This window comes from Oxyura jamaicensis, chromosome 1, assembly GCF_011077185.1.
Source record: "Oxyura jamaicensis isolate SHBP4307 breed ruddy duck chromosome 1, BPBGC_Ojam_1.0, whole genome shotgun sequence".
NCBI classification, from domain to species: Eukaryota; Metazoa; Chordata; class Aves; order Anseriformes; family Anatidae; genus Oxyura; species Oxyura jamaicensis.
Window position 1 is genome coordinate 143,658,807 of NC_048893.1, and position 17,517 is coordinate 143,676,323.

General features: G+C 41.6%; 1 protein-coding gene across 6 annotated transcripts in view; it reads left to right on the forward strand.

Moving 5' to 3' along the window:
• The window catches only part of NAXD (NAD(P)HX dehydratase), a 51,035-nt gene that overhangs the window by 16,104 nt on the left and 17,414 nt on the right, over window positions 1-17,517 (forward strand). For all 6 annotated transcript variants that reach the window (XM_035318092.1, XM_035318071.1, XM_035318075.1 and 3 more), the window contains one exon: window positions 6,583-6,691. In XM_035318092.1, coding sequence (XP_035173983.1) covers window positions 6,583-6,691 — 109 coding nt within the window. The remainder of the gene's footprint in view (window positions 1-6,582; window positions 6,692-17,517) is intronic.

Below are 17,517 nucleotides of genomic sequence, written 5' to 3' on the forward strand. Positions count from 1 at the left end.
CCTGTCATTTAGTCAGGTTGTAGCAAGTAAATAACTGATGTCTCTGCAGCGTTTGCAGGTTAAACACTATATACGCATCTTTCAACAGCCTGGCAGGTGAAATTAACCATTTTGTCTTCTGAACTTTGTTTTTGACATTTTAATATACTAATCTTAATTCTCTAAATACCTCTTTTTGGTCTCCAGTTGCATCCAACCAACTTCACACCACTGTCATCACGGAGATTGACTCTGCCTGATAGAGGTGCTTGGATCCCATGAGATGATCATGGGATCAGTGAGGTTTCCTAGAACAAACTGTTATTTCCAGTTCTGTGCACGGAGCTGAGAGATGCTGCCTGAAAAGTTTGGACTTCAGGAAACTTGGAGTTAATTTACAAGAACGATGATTTAAACATGGAGAAATACAGCTACTCTGGGAATATATGATTATTTTTATGTTATGCTCATTTTTTGCACTGTTTGGTTTTGCTTATAATTCCTTTGACCTAACCTTTGGAGAATAATCTCTCTCCCTTTCTTATTTGCCCATTTTCCAATAATGACTTCAGCCAAGGTTTACCACAATAGTTAATAATTAGCTTTCCGAGATAACTACCTAAATTCTAGAGCTACACATTATGTCCCATCTTGTGCTCTTTTGATGTACAGTAGAACATGACAGGATCTAAATGTCAGCAGGTCTAGCATTTGATTCACGTTAATATAATTACCTGCAGTGCTTGGACAAACAAAACCAAAGCTCTTTCATCCTCAGATCAGAGACTTTTTCTCATCTTTGAAGATAAGACTCCAGGTTGGCTTTTGAAACTGCCCACTTAAAATGTCTTTGTCTGAGTTTACGTAACAGACTTTTGCAATGATACATTTTAATGCATTTGGAGTTGGGTTCAATCATTCCCAGTGTGCACTGATAATGAGCAGAATTTTAAAAAAAGTCTTCTCCTGTGAGGAGCTGTATGGTTGATCGGGTGACAGCAGTTGTGTCCCTTGACCCTCTCTAGCAGGAGGTCCCCCTGGTTGGCATTTTACCAAGTCCAAACCTAAGATTACTCAGATTACCTAGGTGGTTCCACCTGCCTAAAACAAACACGAAAAGCTGCTGTCTTGCTGCCTCCCGTACGTGCTGCCATTTGTGTTTATCTACTATTTCCGTAGCTCCCAGTTAGACCTGTGCTGACTTTGCTTCAGTTTCTTGTTTCCATGTAAAATTTGACAAGGCTGCACCTTTGCATCCTTGTTCCTTTTCCCTCTTCTAGAAAGCAATGACAGTAACTGTCATTCATGGGGAAGCTGCTGTGGTTAGACCTTTCTGTGATAATTTAAAGCTATTGCCTTGACAGCTTTTGATCACTTGGTGAAAGCCACTCTGAATAAAATGCAACAAAATTCTTTTTGTTTTGGGGGGCAGGAGAGGGGAGTTATGTTTTAGGCCCTAACTGTTAAGTGTTCTCCAACTCTGGACAGTGACCAGCTAGAGTAGACTTTCAAGCAGATGGTGACTATCAAATATCTGTTACAAACTGCTCTGGAAGATGTTTAGAAACTGTGGGTGATCTTAGGGCAATAGTCACCATCTATTTTCAGGCTCTTTTTTTTTTTTTTTTTTGAAAGGTTATTACAGCGAGCTTTCACCAAGATAAAGATCTACAGAACTGTCTTATTTCATTTTTTTGTGATAGTGTAATGTAAAAGAGTCCTTAAGAGGAAAAAGCTTAAAGTTTTTATTTTTCTTATTAGCAGTTCAAAACTAAAAGATATAAAAGGCTGTGAGGCTGTGCGTTTAGGTAAGAGGCAACAAAGAGACTTCACAGTACTGAATCTAGCAATTACTGTCATATGCACTGTAATGAAACTGGTGTAGTTCTCGTATGTAAAATAATTTGAGTGGAAAGCCAAGAGGATATTTTTTCAGCATGTACTGATTTTAGTTTCGTAGAAGTTATTTGAAGTTACCAGTAATTCACACAAAAAAGTCCTCACTGTTTCAGAGACTAGATGCCATTTAAATTTGAAGGGAAACTATTATCTTTTTAGGATTTTCCATGAAAGTTACATTCTGAAGGCAGAGAAGAAAGCAAAAAAATAAACATACAAGATTCTGAACACCATGCCTTGGTCCTGTCTATGAAGGGGGTTCAAGGAAGGCAAGTGATAAAGCTGTTGTGTCTCCCTTCCCAAGAGACTGCAGTCTTCTCTACATGAACTGAGCAAGGCTTTGTGTCTCTCCTCAGCCTCTCACTAACAGCCAAGGAAAGCTTGATCAGAGAAACGTGTGGGGTCTTTTTTCACAGTGTGCCCCACTGTGAGACTGTAGGATTGCTTATTTATTTACCTCTGCTTTGCCTAATGGACGATGTGTGAAGTTGATTGTTTGATAGGAGGTTATCTTTTGACACTTGACGCTAGCTTTAGACTCTTCCTCGCCTACTGGCCTTCACAGGAATTCGATGGCTTATGCAAGCTTCTTCTGTTTGCCTGAAAAACAATAATTCTGTTGTCTTGCAGATGTTATTTTCATGTTCATGCTGCGGTAGTCCTTTTCTGTATGCAGTCGGAGCTTTATCGGTTGTTTTCCAGACAAGCTAAGACTTTGACAAAGCTTTTGGGTTTTGGAAGGCTGTTGGTTGGTTGCTTGCTTGAACAACAGTGAGCTGTCATAACCTAGATTTCCTGCAAAATGGTGTCTGATAACATTTCACGGAATAGTGGTTAGCTGGAAATTAGGTGGCTCTTTAAAGATCTGTTCATTGCCTGCAAATCTACAACTGTGGTCTGTCACCAGAATATTTTATTTCACGCATCTGCACAGTAGTATTGTAGTTCTCTATCCATGTTTACTAGTGTAACTGCTTCAGTTCAGCTTCCTAAATCATTCCCATTTTGTGAGATTACTTTATTTAGGGAAATAAAAGACGAGAAAAGTGGGAAATAAACAAGGCAAGAGGCAGTGGGCACAAACTGAAACCCAAGAGGTTTCATCAAGACACCGGGCAGCACCTCTGTGCTGTGTGCGTAACAGCCCTGGCACAGGCTGCCCAGAGAGGCTGTGGGGCCTCCTCCTTGGAGGCCTTCAAAAGCCACCTGGAGATGGGCCTGGGCAGCCTGCGCTGGGTGATGTTTCTTTAGCTTGATCAGGGGTTGGACCAGATGGCCTCCAGAGGTCCCATCCCACTTCAATCAGTTTGTGGTTCTGTGAAAACCCTAACTTTTAGTTAATCAAAGTCTTGTTCAGGGAAGATAACAGCTCTTTCTCTCTTTTCAGAAGTTCAAATGCTTGTCGTTTTGCAACAGATCTTCTGACTTGTTTTTATATTAGTATTAGCTTTGCTCTTCGGAGTAGGGGTATTGCATTTGTGATTCTTATTTTGAAAAAAGGCCTTGTTACTTTATCGTACGGCTCTGCACCCCTAAAGACAACAATGATTCTTGTTTACTCAATCCCCGTCTATCTAGGCCTGAAGATTACATCTCTTTTGATCAAGGGGACATGATCTTCATACCTCATACCTTTATAGATATGTTCAAAAAATGGTGCTAATTTGTGTGTGCATGTTTTTTGGCAGCAGAGGCGATAATTAAATGGAGTGGTTTGAAATCGGGTTAGGAATTAGGCAGAGCAATTGGCACGAAGGGATACAGGAAGTAACAGTTATTTTTGTGAGTACAGTACACAGCGAACAGCTGAGGATATGATTTGTGTTTTGTGCTGGTACTTCAGAAATATTTTGTTGTTGTTGTTGTTTTTGTGTTTTTTTAATCCCCAGAGAAACAAGAATACATGTTGGTTTTGTCTGCAGTAGTAAAGTAAACAGAACCAGGGCATATTTGTTCCCAGTTACCTATGGATGATTATCCATAATGCCAAATTATCCAAATGATCCTGGGCAAGGTTTTGGCCCATGCCACGTAGCTTTTCCTAAACAACTTCTTCCTTTGCTGGGGAATTACTACAGTCCAGGGGCTGTGCCTGGTAGGCAGGTTGGTTGTTAACCCTGCTCTGAAGCCTTACGGTGTAAGGGCCCGTTGACTTCTGTGTCAGAAAACCAATCTGGGGATGTTTAAATATTGTGTGTAGACTGTAGTTGTTAAGAGCTGAAGGAGTTTCTCTGTTGGTTCTACATCCTGTGGTCAGGAAAGTTGGAGATGATACCCATTCATCATCTTCCTGAAGAAAGTTACACGGTGGTCATCTTTACTCTGTCAGCTTTAAAATACTACTACTTTGATGTCTGTGTGTGGGACTAAGCTGTAACCTGATGTGATAAGCCCTTCTACTTTCAGACAAGCAGAGCCAGGAGAGTTTATAAGGTGTCCTTAGGTGATTGCAGCTGTTGTGAGCATCCGGTAACTTGAAGTGAGGTTGGTGTGATGCTACTCGGAGGCAGTATTCATTCTGCTTCCATTTATAAAGAATAAAATCCATCAGATATTTTTCAGCATGTTTTTAATAGCTGATTTTGCAATGTAATAGTCATTATCACCATTTTGAATCTCTTGGCCCTTCATGTGCCTTGGGTTGCTTCTCGATGCGAAATTGCGAAGGAGTTATGTGAAACGTAATGTTTGTAAAATGCTTTGAAGATGAAAAGCTCTACGGTAGGTTTTTATTATTACCAGGGGCAAAGTGAGCAGGAGTGGCTTCGTGTTGGACTGTTCATTTCCCAAGAGATGGCTTTGTTTTGAAGAGTGTACATTATCAGTTGGGTTGGAGACCAAATTATCTTATTTGAAGTCTGAGTATAAATAATCTAGTAAACTTTCTACCTTGAGATTATTTGCATGAGAAAATTTATTATTTGCAGAGGAAGTTTTGGTACAATCTTTGCTCTATTTAAAGTAACGTTTATTTTGTGTATTTGTCTTCCGCTATCCAAAGCTGGTTTGAATCCAGTCCTTTCAAACATCCTTACCAGGAAGACAGGGTTTTGCTATAGAACAGCTCTCCTGGTCTAAAGCTAAAACCAGTTTCAATGTGTAATATATAAATAAAAATGTGGTCTGCATCCAGAAATGCTGACACTTAATAGGATTTGGTTCAAAGACAGGTTTTCAAGTGGTCTACCTACCACATATTAAGAAAAGAAAAAAGGACTTTTTAAATATGTGCTTTAAATATTTATTGAAATATTTGTGTTTCCAGCCTGTATCAACATCAGGTGGTTGTAGGGAGGAGTAGGGGCGAGCAATTCGGACCACAGCTGTGTCCCTGTGGCCTAGAGGATGGGGGAGCTGCACGGCTCCAGCAGAAATTCGACTTCAGCTCGCTTAGCGGGGAAGCTGCTTCAGGGACACCGGTGTCATCACGTGCATCGCCGTCCCCCTTGCCCTTGCCCTGGGCCGTCACTTCCACCCCACAGTGCTGTTTTGACAGAGCTGTGTCCCGTGGCGTCAGCCCCGGGCGCCGCCGGGGATTTGTGAAGCGGCCCTTGGTGGTGGCGAGGCCTTTGGGCCGCGGCCAGGCGTGAGCAGGCCGCCTCGCTTGTGCAGCTGCACGAGCTGCTGGCTCCTGCCTGGCACTTGCAGAAATCACTGTGGAATTTGCTGATTCTGCCAGACCCGGGCTAAACACTTGTTCCCAAATGGTGTGTCCCAGCGTTACAGCTGTTGGTTATGAAAAACATGCAGGGGCTTTTATCCGCAATAACAGCTCTGTCAAAGTATCGCAAGCTGAAAATACCCTGTGCTGTCATGTAGCACCTCCTTGCTTAGCATGCAGGGAGATTTTGCCCCCTGTGCTTGGGTTAAAATGTTCATCTGTTATCAGCCGCTTGTGCCGGAGGTGGGGAGGGAGGCTAAACTTCCCCTCCGTATTGACAGCGAGGATTTACTGACGTGCTTTCAAAATGTTCTGACCTATTTACACAACAAAACCGATCGGAACAAAATAAACGGTTCTGGTGAGCTGCTGAGTGCTGGATTGCAGCAGTTGCACTTGGCAGTGGGTATTCGTGTCGTTTTTCCAGCACAGGCAAAACCTAAACACTACAGAGATCTTAACACTACAACCCCATGATACCCGTAGTGAACAGCTTGCTGCTTCTCTTGTCTTTCGGGGAAAGGGGACAATTTGGCTGCAGTTCAGTTGGAACAAGTGCTTAGGAAACAACAGACAAAAAAAGCGCACGAGTAGATTTATCATTTTGCCATACAGAATAATAAATAATTGCATAATTTCCAGCAAGCTGCAGTATCCACTTGTGAGATGGTGTGTCTCTCTCCAAGGTGTAATCTCTATAGGGAACTGTGACAGACTGTAACAACTGTTGATTCTCTGCCCTTTTCTTCTTCTTATTTTTTCTAATATTTTGTAATAGCTTTAGGGGATACTTGTAATTATTTCCTCATTTTTATGTGGTATCCCTTAAGGAATGAATTGAGAGAAATGTTTCATTTTAGCTATTTGGGCAACCATGCCATATTTCCTGGGTTACAGATGTTTAGTAATTAGAAGGATAAAATTGCCTGACACTCAGGATATGAGAGCTCTTTCTGTCTTGCACCTGGAACTCAGATTTTGAGAATGCTAAAATGAAGCCTTTTTGAACATGCCTATTTTTTTTTTCCCCTAATTTTGTTTAGTGATAGTCCGAATGCTGTCTATGAGGTGGAGAAGTGGTTACCACGACTGCACTCAGTTGTCATAGGACCTGGCTTAGGTAGAGATGAAGTTCTACTTGAGAACGCAAAGGTAATATGCTTACTGCTATTTTGTTCTATGCCTTCATGTTGAATTTTATTAACCAATTCCATATCTGTGTGATTACACTGATGTTTCTGGTTAACAACTAACAGATTAAATAAAATTGTTGCAATATATGTCCATGATTGAAAGGGAACTGCGATATAATACTTTTGGTAATTCATTCTTACTTTTTTTAAAGAAGACTATATATTTATTTTTTATGAGTGGTTAGTATTTATTGTAGCAATTATAATTTAAAGGGAAGAATTTAATTGGATATTGTTGACAGAAAATTGCAGCTGTTAATTATGGTCTTCATTATTAAAATTAAGACTGATGCTTTACGTTCAGGCACCCACATAGTTGTTTTGATTTGCTTTTGTGTTGATTGTGAAAGTTGCTAATTAAGAAATAGATGTTGGCACCACTGAAGGGTTCTGTGTTTTCATAGGTGCCGAGCACCTGTACTGTAAGAACCTAAACATGAATTTCAGTTTCTAATTTTAGGAGCTGTATTTGACAGGTTCTGAAAGGAGAGGGACCAAAGAACAGGGACTGTGTCCCCTTGCAATAAGAAATAATGGTCTTAATTATAAAATGTTGCAGATTTCTACTCTGGATAAAGAAGTAATCCTATTTTCTGTCAAGTCTTAGTGGAAAGCTGAAAACAGGAGCTTAGATAGCTCTGTGCTCTAACTAACAGGCACTTAAACAGTCTTCCACATGATGTCTTGTATTACTACCAATAGATCTCTTCATGTTCAAAGTACATATTTCACTTTGTACAAAATTAGAGTGATGTTAACGTAGAAAAGAATTCTGAGGACTATTACTGAATTAATCAGTGGTACTAACAAGTGCAATTAATAGAAATTACAGAAATGTTGACAGTTGCACAGTGAAATTACGAATCAGAGGAGGCAAGAGACTGGAGACCGCACTATCCAAGATACTCAGAATACCTTGAGATTGATGGAGGGCATTTTTCCTAGGCTTTTGTTAGAGAAAGTTGCTGTTGTAGTTCTTCGCTCCTTTAATTCTCCTTCTGCTTTCAAAAAATGTTTGTTTTATGATATAGAGATGCAAAACAAAACAAAAACTAAAACGTGGCTTTGAAGAGTAGCAATAAATAAATTTATTACAGCTGATGAAGAAATCAAATTTGATGCTGAATGTAAACTTTCAACAAAGATGGTTTTTGAAAACTTTCTTTAGAATTCTTTTTGCAGGAAAAAAAAGATTTGAGCAATGATTTTTCCTATTTGTTTTATTTTTACTTTTTTTTTTTTTTTCCTAGAGGAAATTAACCTTAAAAGAAACTAAGGCTTTGTTTAGAATATCTAAAAGATCTAACATAAGCTTCTTCAGTCCATCTGGGCTTTCTAAATATCTGTCATGTTCTCATCTAAGATAGTATGTGGAAGATTCCTTTATTTTTTTTTTTTCTTCATTGCTAAAAATATTTTTTGCTTTCTTAGTGAATTACAATCATAGTTTTACTTCAGCCTGGGTGTCCTGTGTGAGCTTTCTTGAAGTTAGAGAAACAAACCCAGTCAGTGAAGACAAGCTGTTCGGAAGTTCCTTCATGATAGGGCCATGTTTATGTGAGCTGTAGATCTGACCTTGTTAATTTCAAGCCACATTAAAGCTCAAGTTCTTTGTCTTCACTATAATTATGTAAGTGTTCATTAGTTATTCAGTTGTGTTGTGTTTCTTTTTTTTAATCCAACAACCATAATCTTCTAAATTCTTCATTCGACCAAAAGCTCTAAGAAGTGCATGTAATTGGGGACAAGTGAACTCTGGTTACCTGCTTGAGGAGGGCTGGTGCTTCTCTGTGCTGAGGAAAGGCTGAGCCTCCCTCTTGCTTTGACAGTGAAGTTTAAGCTTTGTATCACTCTTCACCTTCCAGAAAACAAGCAAGCGATGATAGCATTGCTATTTTAAACTTTTCTAAGAGGCTGACTGGGTATGTAATTTTCTCTCTTCTCTTTAAGCTAACCTCAGCATGCTGTCATTTGAATACAGGGCTGAGATGTAGATTAGTGTCTGCTTTTGTTTCAGGGTTTTGTATCAGAGCGGCGGTGAGAATGGGAGGAGGCTTCTCCTCTTCCTCATTCTGCACCATTAAGGTGATGAGGCCTAGTTATCTGTCACTTCTCTGCTGTTCTTGTCTGGGTCTTGTCAGAACTGTGCCAGCACACTGCAAACGAATGTGCTTGTCCAAACAGTCATGTGTTTGGGCTGCTTTTCTCTTCCGAGCATTGAGAAATCAAGGCATTAAGGCAGCAACCTGCAGTTTCTGGTATATGGCCAGAGGACAGTGATTTATCGTGGAATAGCCCTAGTGCTTGCTGACTAGGTGGTGCATCTTCTCGCTCAAGGCGCTTTGTTCTCTCGGTGTTCTTATGGTGTCATCTGCCTCCTTCATGCTTAATGCCTGCAGTGGATGCAGTGTGGCATTTCAGGTCCTTTCAGCAGTCTGATGGAAAGAAGCACTTTGTGATTGGTTTCCTCCTACGTTTTTCTTGAGTGTAGTGGTGCTCTGAATACATACTTATAGGCTTCCTGTGATTGTCTGGTTTTGGCTGTAATTCCATCTACAGGTCCCATTAAAAGAAGCTAACTCAACAAGTTTTATCCCCCCTCTTGTGTGAGCCTGTGCTACAACCCCTGCATACTATTCCTCAGTTGTCTGGGTGAGGTCTGATGCCCTGTCAGAGCTTCCTAGTTACAGGTTTGCAGGACCAGGAGCTGCAGGTTCAGAAAAATCTACTACAAAAAGCTTTTGTTGGGTCCTTTTTTGTTGTTTGGATCCCATGCAGGTGTGCCAGCTCTAGACTTGGCATGATTAGACCTTCCATTTCTGGAACAAATAAGCATTCCAGGCTATTCTCCAAAAAGAGAAAGGAACAAAAAATCATTTCTGCTCCACATCTCAGCTTTGGAGCATACAGGTTGAATTGTCTCTGCTCGCCATTCTGCTTCAGTCTTCAGTAGTGCTGTTTCCCTGTCTTGTGTGGAGCTTGGCTACCACAGCCAGCTTCCTTGTAGGCAACACCAGCACATCTATTTTCCATTGTCTGTGGTTGATCCTGGCCAACAGTGACAGTACCGCTGCTTCTTTGTGTTCACCTCAGCTGGTATGCAAGCTGGTGGTAGTTTAGACTCTGAGACAGAATTCAGCTGTCATGTGCAAACAAGGCCAAGGTTCCTGGGATTGTCTTCAGTCAATGCTTAGAGGCAGCATGTTTCCAATGCTATTGTCTGTCCACCTTTTTATTTCACACAGAAGAGGTGTTGTGCCCATATTGCATGTCCCCACCACAGAGCACTTCTTTCAGCCATTCCAGGGATGATGATTGCACTTCTGGTCTTACTCTGATGTGATTTTTTTTTTGTAGCCTGAGGTATGGAACCAGGAGAATTCTCACCTGTACCACCAACCAAGTTCCTGTCCTGCAGGATGATGTGCAGTTCCTTAGAAGAATTTGGAAAGGAGTACTATATTCCTTGCAGAGCCCTTTGGGAGGGTAGATGATACTCCCTAATGCTTCAGGTTGTTTCTGTATTTTGCCTGCTGCCTGGCAATCAGGAAGTTATGGGCTTAGCTGTTCCTGTATCAGTTTCCAGCCTCTTGTCGTCTCCTTTCCTCTTCTCCTCGTGGCATGAATGTGATACTCCTGTCAAGTTTTCTGGTTCTGAGTCTGGTGAATCCCCATGGGGTACATTACTGGCCCTATGGTCAAATGGACCAATACAGAATTGGAATTGTTGAATAGTGGTTACTACTGGAAGCAGGCAGAGAAAAGTGTTCCACCTTGTGAAGAGCCTTATCCTTAATCAAAGCATGACTTTGACGTTGAAATCATCTTTTGTTGTCACTGGGTTCATTGCCTCTTCCCCTGAACTGGTAGCAGTGAATCCTGCATTTGGCCACTCCGGTCTTTTTTGTGTTTTGCCTTGCAGCAGCAAAGGTAGATGGCTGTTTTCAGCAGAGCGTGCTTGCTTTTCTCCTGCAGGAGAGGTAATGATTAATAGCAAGATCAACTGGGTTCTCAAAATACACACTTGTTCCTCTTACTCAATTCTCAGTCTTTGTTTTATCTCCGAGAAAATGTTCTGAATACCAGCCTGGGCTCTTCTATTGACTGAGGCCCGGCCTAGCTCCCATTTCTGCTCATTACTGTTGGTAGATAATACTTATGTTCCCCTCCCCCCAGTCTCCTTCCCCCAAGATGAGGGCTTGAGCTCCTGAGGCTCCTGAGACAGTCGTTCAAATATTATTTTCTCCTTGAAGATCTCTGCTATCTGCTAGGATAATAAATTTCAGAAAGCTCATCTTCCACCCTTCTTGAATCACTAGCTAGTTACGGTTGCATGGAAATTCCTTGCCTTTAATTACTTCTAGTAAGGCATGAGAGCGGTTTGGGCTGTTGTCATGGGTCACCTCCATGGAGCGTGCCCAGAGAGAGTCCATTGGAAGCTTTCCCTTTTAGCTGGGTTCTCAGTCCCACCTCAAATGAGGTATCAGCCTTTGTGCCTTTGTTTTCTGTTGATGTGGATTAATTTCCCCCCTTCGGGCCTCATGCCTTCAGGATTTACTCAACGCTTCACAGCCTTAATAAATGGTAAGAAAGGGACCAGATGCTTCAGTATGCTGTATCTGCACTGGTTTTTACAAGCTCAAAAGGACTATGGAGTACGGAGCCACCTTTTGTCGTCAGAGCAGTCTGATAAAGCTAAGTCTGCCTCCGTGGGCTTTGGGAAGCGATTTCCTCTTGATACCTGAGCAGATATCTAAACGCACTGGGTTCTGTTTGTATTTATTAAAAGGCATCTGAGAAGCACCCCAGGCTAATGCTGAGGTTGTTAGATCAGCATTGTCTGTGATGCCTGCCGCTGTGCATGAGTGTGAACAACAGGATGTGTTACTCTCTGGGAACACCACTCGTGTGGACTCAAATTAGCAGAAAAATTATTTACCAGAAACTTAGTTTTTCGCTACGTGTAACGTGAGCGCGTGCTTCCCGCCCTGTTTATGTCATCTGCAAAATCCTCTGGAGATTCCTGCTGTGGGGATTCAGCAGTTCGTAGGGAACTTGAGTAGCACCGAGGACGTGCAGCTTTCTATCTTCTGCCTGCAGCTAGGAGGAGGTGAGGCGGATGGAGTCTTAGGCCTGTGATACTGCAGAGACAAAACCAGAGGGCATTTACATGCACCCATTGTGAAAATACATCTGTAAAGTGTGTATTTTTCTGAGCCCCCCTCCCCCCCCCCCAACCCCTAAGACAGATGCATATACTGCAAGTAGCATCCAGTGAGAAAATACTCTCTAACTAGCCAAGAGTCATCGCTTCCAGACAGCCTGAAGAGAGTCAGCATTCATGGAGACCTTCACCTAGTGTGAGGCAGCTCCTGGGGTCTGACGCAGTTGTTTTTGGTGCAGATAAAGCTTGGGAACACCAGCTCTAAGCAGAAAAATGCTGTTGGTTACGCTAAGCATTACTGCTGCTTATGCTCAGAACTATTAGTATTCTGTGGCTTCCTCACAAATGTCTTGATTAGAAGAACAGTGTTTGAAAATATGCTAACAGGACCTTAAATACAGGTTTATGAAGCTTGCAAGCAGAATTTATTTTCTAATATATGTAATGGCTCTTGATGAAAGTCATTCACAGTGAAGTGGGATGTTTATTTGCTTTCTCTGTGCAGGCTTATATTGTTGTTTAACTTGATTCTGATTCTTAAAAGCATTTGTAAGCAAAATGCTGGCACTGAATACCTTTTCAACTTTCTGAACAGTATTCAGCTAAGAAGGCTAGAAAGAAATTGGCAGTGATAAATTCTGCAGTTCAACTTAAGTTTGTTTCATTTTTAGACAAAATGCCAACAGCTCACCATGAATATCCCAAGCTAAATTTAACATTAACATAACCAACCATAAATTGGAAACCTTAAAGAGTTTGCTGTGGGAGTGTAAATGTTCAGTGGATGAGACAACATGTGGAAACTCAGCGCATTTATTTATTCTGATTTACAATCCTTACTTTGGGTTGGAGTAAGCAGGATTATTGCTTAAACTGGATTTGGATGGGTTTAGGGGTGGGAATACATAAATACAGCTTCCCAAGTGGTATCTAGTTGTGCGTGAATTCACAAGGGATAACTAAAAAGGAGCGCTCTGTCTTCTGCATAACTGGGATAGCACTTCAGAGGCTTTTGCTTTGTTTTCTTGTGTTTCTTCTTGTGTTCAGACATTATGTTCGATTATGTCACTTCTCTTAAAATTTAACATATGATTGAGGCAGACATTAAGCTGCAGTGTTCTTCCAAGTCAGCAACTGCTCTACTTTGAATTCAAACAGAGAATCCAGAAGTGGATCACTCTTATCTTATTTTTTTTATGTGGAACAGAACAGTTTTGATTAACCAACATCTTAGAGCATTTTCAGCTTTGTTAGTTGCAACAGCAGCTCTTAATATTTTCCAAGGCACCTGATGAGGTATTGGGGTATTCTTTAGAGTTGTTTTCACTTTCTGCCTGGCTTAAAAAAAATATGCTTTCCTGTGCACCTGAAAATTGGTTTTGGAAAAGAGGGTCTAGCATAAGATAATACAGGTGAAAGACAAAAGGCATAGTTAAATTGTATTTAGCAGAAACCACAAGATAAAGATGCTATTTGTGTCAAAGAAGGGATATTTGTCTCTGTTAAATGATTCATTCAGATGGTCTGAGTGGTGGTCAGTAGTTAATCATTTTGTGTGTAAGGTTTGAGAGCTTAGAATGATTAATGAGCTAGTGATGGTTACGCATACAGAAACCTATAAAGTAAAACTGAAGCAATTAAGCTAGCTAAAGGTAATTTATATAGATCTTGGCTACAAAGTGAGATTCTGATTGATGTTGCTGAATTCTGAAAGGAGGAAGAATTCTTGCAGCACTTCGTGGGTGATAGGAAGGTACAAAGGCAATAGCAGGACCATTCAAAGTTAACTGTGTTTCCACTAGGAAGTTAAACAAAACAAAACAGTTACCTAAAGGTGGCTCCCATGCAAAGAACCTCAAGCAGAGGAGCTCCAGTTTTAACAAATTTCAAAACCTTCTGTATCAAATCTACTCCATTTAGGGAAGCTTCTTTCCCTGCCTCCTCCCCAGCATCCATGGCTGTAGCCTTGAGCACAGCTTGGACTTGGAATACGTGTCTACCTCTAGCTGTGCAAGATTACACACTTGTGCTTGCCAAGACCATTTTCCAAGCCTCTCTGCCACAGAGCTGCCTGCTGACCTCTGTGCTGCCGAGGCCATGCTAGCTCTGCGTTATTCCGGGTTTGTTGAAGGAAGGAACACAGAAATGTTTCCTCGGGTTTTTAGTGCCTCTCAGTAGGAGTTGGTGTGCACACTGTGCTGGGGTGGGACTTGTTTTTAACTCCCGGGCACCTTGGTGAGAGGTGGGGGCTGCAGAAATATTTCCAGCTGCAGTATTTACAGGGAAATTTCTATATATTTCTTCCTTTGTATCTTTCTCCCAGGTGAAACTATGGATTTGGGCTTGCTGGATGAGGGTAGGTTGGGTCCATGTGCAGAATATAAGCAAATAGAGAAGACATTTCAACAGCACTTTATGACCCTTGGAAGATGATGGCAACTTCCAGTAGTGTTTTATTTGTAAAGGGGGCTGCTATTCCTTTTTGATCGTTCCTGGCTGTACAAGACCTAACCAGTGCCAGGTTATGCCCTTTTGCATGTCTCTGCCACTCCAGAAGCTAGGAATTGTTGCTGCCTCGAGTCTGGCTACTCCAGCTTAGTCGGACAGCCCAGTGTTGTCAGGTCAGCAGCACTACTGCTGGACTGCAAAACCAGCTGCCTCAATGTAACCAGTTCTTCAGAAGTGGTATTTGAGCTTTTAGAGAATGGGCCTCCCATCTCTCTTAGAAAGCTGGTTATTGACAAGTTGTAGGCATGCAAGCTGTTGTTTAAAGGATCTCACCTGCTTAACAGCCCTCTGAATTCATTTTGTCCTTCCTTTGGAGCATCTAGCAGAAAATTTCACAACATACTTGGCGTTTGCAGATTGCACTAGAATACATTTTGGTGGGCTGAGAGCAAGATTATGCAGCTTACTGAAGTGTTTGGATGTCGTTGTGGTCAGTGCTATCCAGCATGCTGAGGCTTGAACTTCTTTTTGAACACGTGGGTAAGGAATTGAGCCAAGACGTGACTCTTTAGCAGGGACTTAGGAAATGCAGTGTTCATTGCTGGTGTCAGTAAAGGAAACCTTGCCCACAATCTCTCTCCTGTGCAAGGTAGAAAGATGACTGTGATGTATCCTTGGTGAAAATTAATTACTGTTGTGGGATAGCTGTTGAGTCATGTGCTGCTCTTGTGGTTTTCTGTTTACTTCATTAAAATTAAATCTTCTGTTAAAACCATTGGCTCCAATTTCCTGATTCTTCCCTTTGCAAATACCGAATGCCAAGGTTATTGTGTGGCTAAACCAGTTCATCAGGAAAACCACAAGTAGCGATACGGCTAATAATATGTCGAAAATCATTGCAGGCGTTCTGCTGCCAATCCGCGTCTAATTAAAAAAGCTGAAAAATGTATTTAAGTCAGGTGTAGGCAAAACAATGCATAATTGTCTTTTCCGAGGAGCCGTGGAGGGCCAGGTTGCATACTGTTTAATGCAGGCAGAGTAAACAGGATATGTATGTTATTGGTTTGTGGGCTTGCAGGGAGGTGTCCAGACTGACTGCAGAGCTCTGCAAGAAGCTCTAGAGGCTCACCTGGAGTGTGCTGCCTGGTGCCTTCTCCGTGTGCAGCAGGACTACAAAGTGGGGTAGCTCTGACAAGAGGCTGTCCAAAATCCCCAAATGTTAGGGCTCTCTATGTGAACGGCGAAGACTGAAATTCAGGCCTCACTGACTATCGCAGAAGAAGGGTCTGGCTTTCAGTCTCTGATATCTTGGCTAACCCAGTTGGCTGTAGGCTGTGAAACTGGACGACAGCAGCACATCGCTTTTGCTTCTCCTTGTTGTCCTCTCTGCTTCGTGACTAGTGCCAAGGTTGCCCTGTCGGGCCAGTCCTTCATTTTGGGTGTCCCTGAGTGCTTACGAGACCCCGAGTGAAGGAAGTACTCCTGCCCTGTTCAGCACCAAGCTGAACCACTGGTTTTGCAGTATAGTAGGCTCTGTGTAAGGAAATGTAGTCCATTGGAATATCTCGGAGCTAGAATCTCCAAAATCTAATGCTCAAAGTGCCACTTGAGGGGAAGGGGCAATGTCTTGGTTTTGTCATTGATGCCTGTATGCAGTGCTGTTTAATTATGTGACTGGAGTTTGGAAACCTGCCTTAACTTGGTATCAGGTGCATTCTCTGTAACATTTCTTAGTAGTTTTAATTAGCAATGTTCTCTTCTCTATCCTTTTGCATGTAAGTAATTGTTACATGGGATAAAAGTGAACAGATGGCTCCTGCTCATACAAAGAGTCCCATTAGAAACCATTAAATAGATTTTGGTGTGAAAGTAGTTAGTCTGAGCTGTATTAATTATACAATTAGCAGAGAAGATTTTTCTGTATGCTGTAAGTATTAACACAGGAAGGTCCATGCCAAATATGAAGACACAGCTTTGGCTGAAAATGCATTGTGCTTCCGTAAATAAAATACCCCACACAGAGGAGGATGCAGCCATTATTGCTCTGTACCCCTCTTACTCACGTAATTATTGTATGCAGTATTTGCAGTAATAGACTGTTTAAAAGCGGGGTTCGTCTCACCTCATTCTTGATGTCTAAAAACAGAGCAGTATGTTTTCTATTCTCTCTCTGTGATAACTGAGGAGGGACAGGTATGTTTCCTGGTGATGCATCCCACCCTAAATGCAGTGCCTAAGCCAATGGCATTCTCACAGTGAGCCATTTGACCTGTAAATGGCAGCAGGTGAGATGAGTCCTGTCCCCAGTCACTAGGAAGCAGAGGTTCTCCGATGAATGCTGTGTCCTTCAAAAGGTGGTTGTCGTATGGGGGCTTTCTTATCTCTGTTTTTATGGTTACTCCCTGTCTCCCTGAAGCTTTGTCTCTGAGGTTCCTTGTCTGTCTCCAAGCAGCTTCTGTCTAGTTTAAGGAACAGGAGGAAAGGAGAATAATTACTTTTAGATTTGTGTTTTTAGAATAAAAAATGAGCTTTCTAAATAAGACAAAGGACTTTGTATCCCCTGATTATTTGTTTTATAAGGAGAGAAAGAGAAAGCAAAGATCGCTTCAGTAAGGTAGATTAGAAATTGATACCTCAGAGACTCAGTACACAACAAAAGTTGCTTGGCCAGTAGATTTTACTTAACAAGATGAAATTTTTCTTCAGAGTAGAGGTCAGATGTCTCTCATAGACCGTGGAGGGCATGTTAGAGAACTGGGAGCTCAAAACATTATCAGGAAGAAATGCCTTATTTCTCCAGTGTCCCAGTGACCTCACCTTCCAGAAGCTATTTACCTGTACATACACTTCTGTGCTTTGTGGCTTCCACTTGTTTTTTTTTTTAATTAAGCATACAATTTTTAGGTAGACAGTGGATCTTCAGAAGTCATTGATTTAGCCTATTGTTAGATATGTAGAGAAATGCTAACCACCAGGCAGTTGTGAGAAAACATGAAAAGGGGCCAGACGATAACAGCAACAGCCAAGCCTTAACTGTTTCAGAAACAGAAAACATTTGGCCAAATTAATTCACTGGATTGATCATAATGAAGTTAGGAGAATCGTTTGGATGGATGTTGACTTCTGAGATCTGTGTCTTGCATCAGGCTTCATTAGGGGAAATCTTTTTTGGT